The sequence below is a fragment of the Vespula pensylvanica genome, chromosome 25 (assembly GCF_014466175.1).
Source record: "Vespula pensylvanica isolate Volc-1 chromosome 25, ASM1446617v1, whole genome shotgun sequence".
Classification (NCBI taxonomy): Eukaryota; Metazoa; Arthropoda; class Insecta; order Hymenoptera; family Vespidae; genus Vespula; species Vespula pensylvanica.
In genome coordinates, this window is record NC_057709.1 from 597,930 (window position 1) to 611,220 (window position 13,291).

The 13,291-nt window shown below is 32.8% G+C and overlaps 1 protein-coding gene across 7 annotated transcripts in view; it reads right to left on the minus strand.

The window, feature by feature from the left end:
* Positions 1 to 5,096: 5,096 nt before the first annotated feature.
* The window catches only part of LOC122637305, an 80,457-nt gene continuing 72,262 nt past the window's right edge, over positions 5,097 to 13,291 (minus strand). For 4 of the 7 annotated variants that reach the window (XM_043829322.1, XM_043829320.1, XM_043829319.1 and 1 more), the window contains 10 exons: positions 11,343 to 12,261; positions 10,726 to 10,949; positions 9,600 to 9,776; positions 9,225 to 9,435; positions 8,927 to 9,128; positions 8,536 to 8,845; positions 8,260 to 8,456; positions 8,022 to 8,183; positions 7,474 to 7,774; positions 5,097 to 7,389 (listed from right to left, as the gene is read on the minus strand). In XM_043829322.1, coding sequence (XP_043685257.1) covers positions 5,873 to 7,389; positions 7,474 to 7,774; positions 8,022 to 8,183; positions 8,260 to 8,456; positions 8,536 to 8,845; positions 8,927 to 9,128; positions 9,225 to 9,435; positions 9,600 to 9,776; positions 10,726 to 10,949; positions 11,343 to 12,261 — 4,220 coding nt within the window. In that variant the 3' untranslated portion in view covers positions 5,097 to 5,872. The remainder of the gene's footprint in view (positions 7,390 to 7,473; positions 7,775 to 8,021; positions 8,184 to 8,259; positions 8,457 to 8,535; positions 8,846 to 8,926; positions 9,129 to 9,224; positions 9,436 to 9,599; positions 9,777 to 10,725; positions 10,950 to 11,342; positions 12,262 to 13,291) is intronic. The other 3 variants (XM_043829325.1, XM_043829324.1, XM_043829321.1) reach the window with 2 other exon arrangements.

Consider the following 13,291-nt stretch of genomic DNA (forward strand, 5'->3'; position numbering starts at 1 on the left):
TAATAATAATAATAATAATAGTATGTATTCGTAATATTCGTAATCATAGCAATAATAGTATTAAAAAAAAAAAAAAAAAAAATAATAATAATAATAATAATAATAATAAAATAATAATAATTACGATTATCGTCTGAAAATGGCGCTAGTGCATATATATATATATATATATATATATATATATTTCATTAGATGACTATAGTCATTTTCTCTTCGTTTATTATTTTCTTTCATTTCATTCCTTTTTCTATTATTTATTTATTTATTTATCTTTATTTTTTAAACAAATTGTCAGTCCTTTTTTCAATGTAATCGTTAATCTATAGTAACAGAGTTATGGTGGTCGAATTGCAATGAAATTTGTTTGTTCTCTTCATTTCTTTTTGTTGCTGTTGCATCTAACCACACTTAACATTTATATATATATATATATATATATATATATATATATATATATATATATAAGAACGTTATATGTAAATATTACATTCATTTATATATTTAGAGTTAACGAAGCCTTTCAATGGCAGATATACGTAAGAATGTATACATATACATAAAAATGATGACAATAATAATAATAATAATAATAATAATAAAAAAGAAATAATAATAATAATTAATTAATTAATTAATATTATTTATTAATTAATAATAATCATTCAGTTAATGACAATACTTATTATTCAATTTTATACAAGGACGAAATATGTACGATATCTCTCTCTCTTTCTCTCCCTCTCTCTCATTCTCTCTCTCGCTCTCATTTCACTTCATTTCATTTTTTTCTGTGCTATTTATTTATTCATTTATTTATTTATTTACTCATTTATTTATTTATTTACTCATTAATTAATTATTATTATTCATTCAGTTCATTCGCGCGCTAATAATATAAATTCGTTCATCGAGTGTTCATTTATTTAATTATTTATTTATTTCTTGTTTTTAATTTTTTTTCCTTTTTTTTGTTTTATTTCGCTTCGCTTTGTTTTGTTTTGTTTTGTTTTATTTTGTTTTATTTGTTCGCTTCGATGATTTACCTACCCCCCACCATTCGCCATTTTGCATAATTCATTGAGACCACACACATATATATAATGTGTATACATATATATATATATATATACACACTATTTACTTTAACGATTATTTTCAAGCTTTACTTTTTTCCTTTTTATTTATTTCTCTCTCTCTCTTTCTCTCTCTATTTACTTCCCGCATTCATAATAAAATCTTAAAACTGAATGATATAATCGTAATCATTTTAATCATCTTTTCTTTCTTTCTGTTTTTTCTTTTTGGCTTTAAACAAAAATTAGAACAGTGATTAGAAATTAATAACGATATGGGAGAGCACACCACGTTTATTACAATTAATTTTTATTTATTTTTCTTCTTCTTTTCTTCTTCTTCACCATCATCGTCTGTACCTGTATTTCTTTCTATATGTATGTACATACATACATATATATATATATATATATATATATATGTATATATATGGATGAATGTATAAGTGTGTGTATGTGCATCAAAAGCTGCAACATAGTCATCATTATCATCATCAACATCATCACTGTCGTCGTTATCATCCATCGATCATTATAATTACCATTATAATCACACATCATTATCCTTATCATTATCATTCTCAACTCTCTCGTTAGAAATTTCGATAAATGTTAATTATAATAATACTATTATCATATAATTATTACTTTTGGCAGGAATGTCATAATCTAGTCATAGTCACAATATCTAAAAATTTTCATTTCATTTTTTTTTCCTTTTCTTTTCTTTTCTTTTCTTTTCTTATCTTTTATTTTATTTTATTTTATTTTATTTTTTTCAAAACAGCATACTTGTAATGTGGGTGGTAAGCATAGCACGTTAGACATCTAACGGGCGTGCACATAAGAATCACTGAATGCATTTATTTGCGTATGTGTGTATGTGTATTTACGTTTGTGTGTATGTGTGTGTATTCCTGTTTTCTGCGAGCGTTCTCTCTCTCTCTCTCTCTCTCTCTCTCTCTCTCTCTCTCTCTCTCTCTTTCTATATATCTATATCTTTATCTCTCTCTTACACTCGAAGATACTCCTCCTTTCATCGGCCATCTTTCAGCAACCCTTCACTCCGTTGACCTTGAAAAAACAAGCGACAAAGTGGTACCTAAGGAACATTCAATATACTTAATATCTCTTATAAAGGATCATCTCACTTTTCTCTCTCTCTCTTTCTCTCTCTCTCTCTCTCTCTTTCTCTCTCTCTCTTTCTCTCTTTTTCTTTCTTTTTCTCTATTTCTCTATCTCTCTCTCTCTCACACACGCACACAAAGATTTAAATTTTAATATATAATAATCCGCATCGCAACCAGCACGCAGCGCGACCTTTTTTTTCTTTTTGTTTATTTTTCTCTTAATTAATTACTTTTTTAATTCATTATTAATTATCATTTAATCCATTCTATGCTTCCTTTCCTTTCTCCTTTTTCTTTTTCCTTTTTTTTATTTTTCTTTCCCTTAATATTCCTTCGTTTATATGCGTATTTAATGTGTGTATGTAATTTCATTCATTTCTTCTTTCTATATATATATACATGTGTTTGTATATATATGTGTGAGTGTGTGTGTGTGTGTGTGTATTTTTATTATGATCATCATTTTATTTATTAATGTGCAGGAAATCGTAGAAACGATCGACAAAAGATTATTGTGTTTTTTCTTATTGTTCGGACTTTTGACGTAAATCAGCTGTTTTTGACAACCCTGTGTATATATATATATATATATATTTTTTAATGATAGCAAAGGTAAAAGTCGTGCTAATGATATTAATAATAATTATTATTATAATTATTATATACTCACGATAATAATAATAATAATAATAATAATAATAATAATAATAATAATAATAATAATGATGATGATAATAATAATAACAACAACAATAGCAACAATAATAATAATACTAATAATACATATATGTATACGTATGTATTCAATAGAGACACAGTAGTTGTTATATATATACATACACACATATATATATATATATAAAATCGCTGATAAAATCGATCGTTTCTTTTTACGATTGACTGATTACTATTATTATTATTATTATTATTATTATTAATATTATTATTATTAGTAATATCATTATTATTATTATTATTATTATTATTACTATTATTATTATTATCATCATTATCGTTATTATTATTATTATTATTATTTACTGCTTTCTTCTTTCGTATATATACATACAAAGTGGTAAGGGTTTCAATTCGACAAAAAATTTCTTTCCTTCCAGACAATTCAAATAATCTTTTTCTTTTTTCCTTTCATTTTTATTTTTTTGATAATTGTTTCTTTTTTTCTTCAAATAAAACTTTTGCAGGGATAAACTAAAGAACAACCTGAAACTTGAAAAGTTTCATAATCAAGAGAAAATCTAAATTATTTTAAAATTTTCTCTAAAGGGACCATCAAAATGTTTTTTCAGAAAACTTTTCGCAGTGAGGGGAACTTTAATTGTTCGATGGTTGCGCAGAGAAGACAGTTTTGAAATGTTTCCAAACTTATGACGAAGTAAAAAGTCCAAATGTTTCGAAACTGTCGTAGCGAAGATCAATAGTGATTCAAAATTAACGCAAAGGGGTACGATCCAGACTTTAGAAAACATTCGCTTGGTAAATTATAATTATTCCAAAAGAAAAGAAACTTTAGAAGAGAAGATTACTTACGACAACTCGAAGTTAAATTCGTAGTTAAATAAAGTCCAAAATTCGAAGTTGCTAAAACTTTAAGGAGAGAAAATCCTGAATTATATCAAAAATTTCAACGATCAGAATTTATAATGATTTCCAACTTGTCGCAAATGAGAGAGGAGGAATCATAAAAAATTCTTCGTAAATTTTCCAACAGGAAATTATGTTAAGTGTACAAACAATTTCTTTGCAATTGAAAAAGTTTTTCATTCTTTCGTCGTCTAATTTTTATTCTCATTTGATTGAACTCTTTATATTCATTTATTTAATTGTTGTATTTCATTGCTTTCGATGTTGCATTCGAGGATTGAAATTTCATTTCAATATCATTTACAGTCTCGAACAAATTCGCGGGATTTGGGATAAAAGAGAGAAAAAACAGAAAAAAAAGAAAAGAAAAACCATAAATATCGGGGGCGATCTATATTACAGAAGCATGTGAGATTAGTGTTGCTTCATACATATGCGTTTGTATGTGTGTATGTATATATGTATAGTCTTTATGTATACAACATTACAACGTCATTGATATTAGCGAACGGATCACACATCTCATCTAACTTTCTATAATAATTAATAATTAATAATTAATAATAATACTAATAATAATAATAATAATAATAATAACAATAATAATAATACTAATAATAATAATAATAAAAAAATTAACACAGTAACTCAAATAATTTCTAATGACTTTTTTTTCCCTTTTTTTTTTAATAAAAGTAATAATAATAATAATAATAATAATAATAATAATAATTAGGCTTTCATATGTCATTTAATTAATGATCATAAAAAAAAAAGAAAAAAAATACAAAAAAAAAAAGAGGAAAAATAATGTACAATAAAATAATTAATTATTATTTTCGCATGTGTAATTGATCAATTAATTATTATAATTAATACAGACAGTATCGTTAATTATTTTTCTGGGCGAACCGTTCGGCTAAGACGACCAGCTTTCTAATAAAATTCACGCGTCCCTAGAAAAAAAAAAAAAAAAGAAAATTTCTAATAAAAATTCGATAATTTACGAGAGTATCATAATAAGAAATATAATAATATAATAATATTATCATATAATCCAACACGCTCTCACATTTTTCTTTCTTTCTTCATTTCCTTTCTTTCCTTTCTTCTTTTTCACTTTTTTCTTCTTCTTCTTTTTTATTTTTATTATTATTATTATTTTGTTACCGTTGGTTTCTTTTCTTTCTATTTATTTATATATAATATAATAATCGGTAGAAACATGGAAAAAACAAACCGACGATTTTCTAAAAATCCATTCATTCACCAATCATTCAACTCGTTTACAATTTATTTATTTATTTATTTATTTATTTATTTATTTATTTATTCTTTTTTTTTGGTTTTAATTTCTTTTCTTTTCTCTTCCTCTTCTTCTTCCTTTTTCTTCTTCAAGTTTCTATATGATAGAGACTCAACTCGATTTTTTACCCCTTCCACCAACCCCTTTGTCTCATCATTTTCATCATTTTCGTTTGCGTTTTCGTCCTTTCTGTTTCGCTTTTTCTTCTTTCTCTCCCTTTATTTATGCGTTTAAAAAATTTCGCTTGTCTCGAAGGAGCATTTGTAGTAGAATTAATTCATGTCTGTCTCTTTTCGTTAGGCCAGTACTCTCTCTTTTATTCTTAAAAAAAAAAAAAAAAAAAAAAAAAAAAACAAGAAATAAAAAAAATAAAAATAAAAAGAAATAAGAAAAAGTAACAGCGCAAGAATTAGCACACGAGAAGACTGGCTTGGCGAAAGAGCGATCTATGAAGAGAAAAAGAAAAAGAAAAAAAAACAAAAAAAAGAACCAAAAAAAGAAAAAAGAAAAATGTAATAAAAAAAAAAAAAAAGAAAAAAGAGAAAATAAAAGTGTATCGTCCCGCAGAGAGCTTATCAAAAATTCTACTACGATATTTTAAGTATTGACTTTTCATATCAAAAATTGAAAATTTCAACGACAGAGAGAAGAGACTCTCTATTGAAGAGACAGTCTATCTGCCTGACTGGGTATCTCTGTGTGTGTGTGTGTGTGTGTGTGTGTGTGCGCGTGTACGTGTGTTATACATTTTGCGGATTAATTCATTGACTATGTAATCGTCCGGCCGAAGCTTTAACTTGGTTCCCAGTTACTTTAGGAATAGCCCCAATAATCTTGACACGATTTTGTTGGGTCTGTTGTTGCTGTTGTTGTTGTTGTTTGTTGTCAGAGAATTGTGGTGGCGGAGCAAAGACCAGTTCGTCCGCATTGGCAACGTTAGAGGTATTGGCGGCAGCAGTAGCAGCAGCAGCTGCAGCAGCAGCGGCCGCTGCAGCCGCAGCAGCAGCAACAGCAGCAGCAGCGGCAGCTGAGGGTCCACCAGCGTTAAATTCTGGAGGTGGTGGTACGAATAGATCATTGTTTTGATCTTCGGAATCTGCCTCAATGGGTGGTGGTAATTGCGCAAGGCTAACAGCATGCCTGGTTAACATACCACTACCCCCATAACCGGTACGCTTCGAGTTACTTCCAGATTCTTTATCATTGTTACCAACTGATAACAATGTACCACCAGCATGTTGTTGATTAATATCGTTAGGATGATTCCTAACAGTCGTAGTATCGTCGAATCCCATTGGAGGACCTACCGGTACATCCTGATCAGAGCTAACTCCGCTCGAACTGTTGTCACCGTCCTCGGCTAAAGACTGTTGAGTTTGTTGCAATAGAAAATCGTTTGGATGACTCTTCGACGATTTCAATTGGGTCCTCACTTTTTGTATTTCCTCGACGCTGAACGAATGCGGCAAAGAACTTGAACCGGATGAACTCGAACCGGATGCGTTCGAATTACCAGAGGTTTCACGAGTCGATTCCAATTTATCACGTGCCGCGGCCTTTTCTAATTCCTTAGCTATGTCAGATTCGACTTCCTCGTCTGTATCTTCTTCAGCTTCGTCATCGTTTTCTGATTCCGAGAGACTGTAATCTGGTTCTGGTATTGGTGGTGCTGATGACGGGACAACCGGACCACCGCCATTACCAACAACAACGACACTACCACCACCAACACCAGCTCCTCCACCTCCTCCTCCTCCTCCTCCTCCTCCTCCTCCTCCAATACTGCCTCCACCGCATCCGTTATTATTATTATTATTATTGTTATTATTATTGTTATTGTTATTGTTACCATTGGCATTGCCATTGGTATTAGTTAGCGATGATAAATTTGTCACGGAGGAACTCGTACCGATCACTTTCTTTTTCCTTTCTCTAATACCGGCTGTACTGTGGCTCCTGTTAGTCTTCAATGGTTGTGCGTATTGATTGTTATTGGTATTAGATAGATTGATAGATGTACCATTGCCAGTACTATTTCCCGTAGCGTTACCGGTACTTTGTTGTTGTCCAACCGATGTTGGCTTGAACGTCGTGTTGTTGGGCGCACGAAGACTATGAGATTTTCTAACGTGTGATCTTGTAGCGTGGGCTGGTAAACTTCTTGATCGGTAGCCAACAGTTTTCATGTCTTCGGGCGAGGCGTACAATTTTGCGCTGTTCGACGGTCGAAAACTTGACATAACGCCGTAACCACCCTCCGTCGTAGCTGCTGCTAATTCTAATGAAATAGGAGAAAAAAGTGCATAGATACAGTATAGACAATTATTACAAATATAAATTTTGTCTTATCTAATTCGAATACCTTTGACTTGTTGGATATGTGCCATGTTATCGTAAACAGAAGCTGGCGTAACGACGTCAGGGACATTAGCCCCAACGTTCACTTTAACAACCTGACCAACCGGTGGTGGTGGTGGGGGATGATTAGGCGGTGGCAATCCATTTCTACCGTTCACCGCATTAACGTCCTCTTGACTTCTATGACCCTTTGGAACCAAGATGGACGATTGTGCTTGTATGTTCAGGTCAGGTGTACTATGGAAATCTCTGTGGAGGTCGGAGCCGCCACCCAAGCCACCGAAGAAACGTACTCTCGAGTTTGACTGCAAATGCGAACGTCAATTAATCAATCTGTACGGTTTGGAATTTTTTTTATTTTTTTTTTTTATTTTTTTAGGAGTATCAACTTCCTCCATTCAACAATTATACAATTGAACGAATTTCTCTGTAAGTTGGCTGTTAACATTCTCTTTGCAGAATGCAAGAAATATGTTTATTCTTCAACTCGTTGAAGAGAGTTGATCGATCGATCGGTTTATAAATAAAATAACAAGATGAAATATTTCTTACTTTTCCTTTTCGTTTCATTTCAGCTACGCTAGCATAGACCCTGCCAGTTTTAGCTGGCGAGGAAGGATGTGACTTGGTAGATTGACCAGTTTGAAAGTGCGAGCTCATCATCGACGAACTGTATTGGCCGCTGGTACTACCTTGCTGTCGTTGGAATAATTCCTTGACCAAAGAAATATTAAATAAGTCGAATAAAAGAATTTCCAGAGCCCAAACATGGTTGAGGAATGATTATTACCTCGAGTTCAGCGGCTGTTATTCTACTAGACGTTGGCCTCGATCTGATACTGGCCGTTCTTGGTTGCACAGGTGTGTTTTGACCTGTGTTTGGCCCGGTAGATGGTTGCTGAGGTAAATGAATGGATTCCGCGCTGCTAGATTTAGCTCCGGTCGATGTGATCTCGTCCCTGTCATCACGTTCCCCACCGCCTTCTACTTGAAAGCAGTACAAAAACACTTGGATATTCTCGCGCCTTAATAATCCGATCGAACTAAGTATTGATTATCGTATTACCTAATCCAGCGACCATAGATCTCGCTCTAGCACGGCCCACGCTCAACGTTGTTTTTGGATCTCTACGCGGTGGCATTGGTGCTGGTGATCTACCTAAAGTTCCACCAATTGGCACATTGTTGTTACCTTTACGCGGCAATGTTGCATACTGTCTTTGAATAGGTTGACTAGTCGGCAATGCGGCTGCCGATTGAGAATTTGGAAGGCTGATCACTGGCGAGACAACTGTCATTCGTACCAACTCGCCCGACTTTCTGATCAGATCGACAACGTGCTCGTGAGATGCTGTTGTCACATCCTCTTCGTTGATCTTAACAAGTTTACAAAATATTCGCAATTATTGTTTTCTCTATCTTTAACTTTTTTTTTATCGTTCGATCAGTGGACTTACTTGGATAAGAAAATCTCCTTTACGGAGACCAGCAAGATCGGCTACACCACCTTGATCAACATCATCGAGATATTGTAGAGCAGGATATCTCGCTGATGGTGTCAGTTCCATCAACGGTGACGTAGCTTTGGCACCACGTAAAACAAAACCAAAACCTTTCCTCGAACGATGTAGGACTACCGTACGCGGCTCAGAAGTAACTCTGTATGATTGTTACGACGAAATATTAAATCTAGATTCTCTATTTTGTTTCCTTTTCAACAGGACATTCGAAACCATATCGAAATTATTTACTTACGGTTTCTTCAATCTTGGCGCGGTAGCGAAATATTTGTGTTGGGACTCTCTACGACCAAGTACCCTATTTCTTCCATCTCTGGTTGGTTGCGGACCCAATGGGATATTGGTATGACGTAGTCTAACTTCCTGAACGCAATGTGCTGGAAATAATCCTGTACCTTGGCCACGTAATACTCCTTCGAGTAAACCACAATCTGTAGCACCGGTAACTGTTGAAAATACAGAAGAAAAAGAAGAAGAGGGAGGGAAGTAAAAAAAATAGAAAAAGAAGAACAAGGACCAACGTGAAGTTTTATTATGATGAGAGAGAGATTGAAAAAGAGAAAACAGAAGAAAAAAAAATTGTCAAAACTGACAACCCGATGATGTTTACCTTCAAGAATATCTCCTTGATTGATCGTCAAATGTCCAAGTATCCCACTGTTATAGCTTTCAACACAGACGACAGTAGTCCCGGGTATTGACAATGAATTGGTAGTGTCCGATTGCGAGGTACCAACTCCTGAGCTATCACTGATCACATCGGACGCTGTATCTCCAAGACTTTTGTCTAAAAACAATAACGGCCTCATAGGAAACATTTTATCTTTTAATTCATCGATTATTGCGAAATCACGGGTGTTTCTTTTTTATAATCCGCATATATTCTACATTCCCCTACCCACCCCTCACCTACAAAAAAGAATGAATACCCAAAAAGAAAAAAAAGAAAAAATTTCTAGAACAAAAGGATATTTCATGCGAAATACCCGGGTGGTTGTTTTTGCTTTTTTCTTTTTTTCTTTTATTGTGGTTGTTGGTGTCTTTTTTTTTTCTTAAAAGTATGCAGCAAATGATAGAGATATATTAATATAATAATAATATATAATAATAATAATAATAATAATAATAATAATAATAATAATAATAATAATAATAATAATAATAATAATAATAATAAAGAAAGAACAAAAACAAAAGTGAACGTGGCTATGAGGAAGAGGAAAACTACAACCCTGTTAGGTGTACTGATGTAACGTTAATTAATAATTTCCACTGCGGAGTAACACATTCATGCAGAGGTATTCGTAAAACAGTCTGTTAAAACATTATTATTGTTTTTGGTCATGTCATTATTCTTTCTTCTTTGTTTTTTTTTTTTTTTTTATTTTTTTGGTGGTGATGGTTTTCTCGTGTCAAATTCGAGGACAGAAAGAATATCATCGATCGATCGATTGATCGTTTATTCCTTACATGTAAATATGAAAACATATTTGTCCTTAAGGAGTATCCTCCATCTTGACATAATGATGATTTCCTCGCAGTATACAGAAAAAAGATATATATATATATATATGTGTGTATGTATACGTGTATAAAGAGATAGAGATAGAGATAGAGATAGTGTAGAGTGAAGATAAAAAAAAAGATGATTAAAAAAAAAAAGTAAAAGAGATAGAGACAGAGGTTGGTTGATAGAGGTTGTTGATAGAGCTTGATAGAAAGGAAATGACTTATACCTGTAACAATGCTAGCAGAATCTTCACCGGACGGTTGATTGCTGCCTTCTGATAGGCTCGAGCTAGCCGAGCTGAAAGGTGCAAGACTTCTGCTACTGGGGGACGGTGATGGTGGCATCTCCATTGTCCTGTGAATGTCCAAACGGTGTTGCAACTCGAGCCGATGTTCCTGCAGCCTCGTCAGGCCCTCCATTCTTATGTTCTGATAGTTCTCCATCGGCAATCTTTAAACGTATCGTAATATCGTAGGGGAAGAATGATGGATGGACTAATTTTTGATTTTTTTGTTTTTTAATTTAATTTTCTTTTTTTTTCTAGCAGAGACATTAGCGAGATCAGCGATAAATTGTCTTTGCGGATATGGACTGTTGAGATTGTTTTAAAGATTTCACGTAAAACAAAAAAAAAAGAAAAAAAAAAGGAAGAAAGAATTTAAAACAAAAAAACAAAAAAAAAAAAAAAGAAAGAAAGAACAGGACACGAAAGAGATTTTTGAGGGACTGAAAGACTAAAGTGACCCTTGACTTTGTTCTGTTTCGTTTTCGTTTTCGTTTCGTTTCTGATACTCAATTAGCAAGGGTATCTGAATGTTTTTAGCAAAGACAGTTTATGCTTACCTCGCGTTTGGATCCCTCAGTGAATTTGGACTCTGGTACTCGGAGTTATGCCGGTTCTGTTGTTCAGTCGTTCTGATAGTAGCTACGTGGTGATGATGATGATGATGATGATGATGATGATGATTACGATGATGTTGTAAAATTTGCGAGGATTGCGACGTTTGTTGCTGTTGATGTTGTTGCTGTTGTTGCTGTTGTAGCTGTAGCTGTTGTTGTTGTTGTTGTTGTTGTTGTTGTTGTTGTTGTTGTTGTTGTTCGGACGGTATTCTTTGTATATCATTTCTGGTAGCTTCGATGGACGGTACTCGATTCACAACAGTTGTATTTACTGGTGCTACAACTAGGATCGGTGTTGTTGTTGATGATTCCGTGGACGGAGGATGATTTATTCTGGTCAAGGTAGTAAGATCGTTTTGTTGTTGATTTTGTTGTTGTAATTGTTGTTGTTGTTGTTCGGCTGTTGTAGAAGAAGATGACGAAGTAGACGACGACGATGATGAAGAAGAAGAAGAAGAGGAAGAAGAGGAAGAGGAAGATGACGAGGATGATGGTACTCTAACAAGTGTACCAGTTGTATATTGCTCAACTGTTATACCACCACTTTTAACATATTGTTGATCCGCAGAAGATACTCTGTTTAGACTAGCCGTTGTTGTTGTTGCCGTTGTTGTTGTAGTTACGTATTGATCAGCTGATGGTACTCTTGTTAAACTGTTACCAGTACTCGAGTATTGTTCCACTGATATTGTACGTGTTAAGCTACCAGTATTAGATCCACCAGCGACATGTTGTTCCGTTGATGGTATCCTAGTCAGGGTCCCCAGATTGCTAGCTGAACAGCTCGTTGACATCATTGACGTTCCACCGAATGCCATTGATCGTCGTTTTGGGTTGTACCGAGGTGGCCCTTTAAATGGTACTGGAAAATCGATTCGTTGATAGGTAAAAGTTTATGGTATTTCTATGGTATTTAATTATTCCTTATTACAAAGTTAGCTCAATTTTTGGTCACCCCATTTATTTTTTTATTATTATTATTATTTATTTTATATTAGGTCCGTTTCTAAGTTTATCCAACTTTTTACGAGACTGCGCTGAGGTGATTTTTGATTTTTGATTTTTGACTTTTAGTTTTATTTTTACTTTTATTTTGGAGAAAACGTGCGAAGTAAGCTCGATGCTGCGTGCTGGCCAAGGGGGTTGCTTTTTTTGTTTTTTTATTTATTTATTTATACATTCATGTATATATATATGTATATGTATATATATATATACACACACAAATTCCTCCATTGGTATCTCTCGAAATTCTTCGGTGTGTAGGTGTGTTAAAGAGGAAGTTCGCTCGTCGTTAGTAGTAGTAGTAGTAGTAGTAGTAGTAATAGTAGTAGTAATAGTAGTAGTAATAGTAGTAGTAGTAGTAGTAGTAGTAGTAGTAGTAGTAGTAATAGTAGTAATAATAGTAATAGTAATAGTAGTAATAGTAGGGGAGAGCACGTAAGCAATAAAAAAAGCACACGTAGGAATATTATCCGCCATCTTTTTTTTGCTTTAGTATTTTCTTTTTCTTTCTCATTCTGAAACTTGCAATGAATTTCGTACGGGATTCAATTGTTCATAATGGCGTTTTTCGATTTTGAGAAATTTTTCAATTCGACGCGTCGAAACGAATCATCGAATTTAATTTAATTTTCTCCTATTTTTTTTTTTTTTTGTACGTCCTTGATAATTCGGAATATGGATACCACAGATTTACGAAATACTTCGAACTACTCTGAGACATTACCAAATATATATATATGTATATCAACGTTAGTGTTGCCAGATGATATCATTTTGAGAAAATTTTTGTTCAAAAATTTTTTCTATAAAAATTATATATATGTATATATATATATATATAAATTTCGAAATAAAAAAAAGATTTCAATACAAAATATATCGATAGA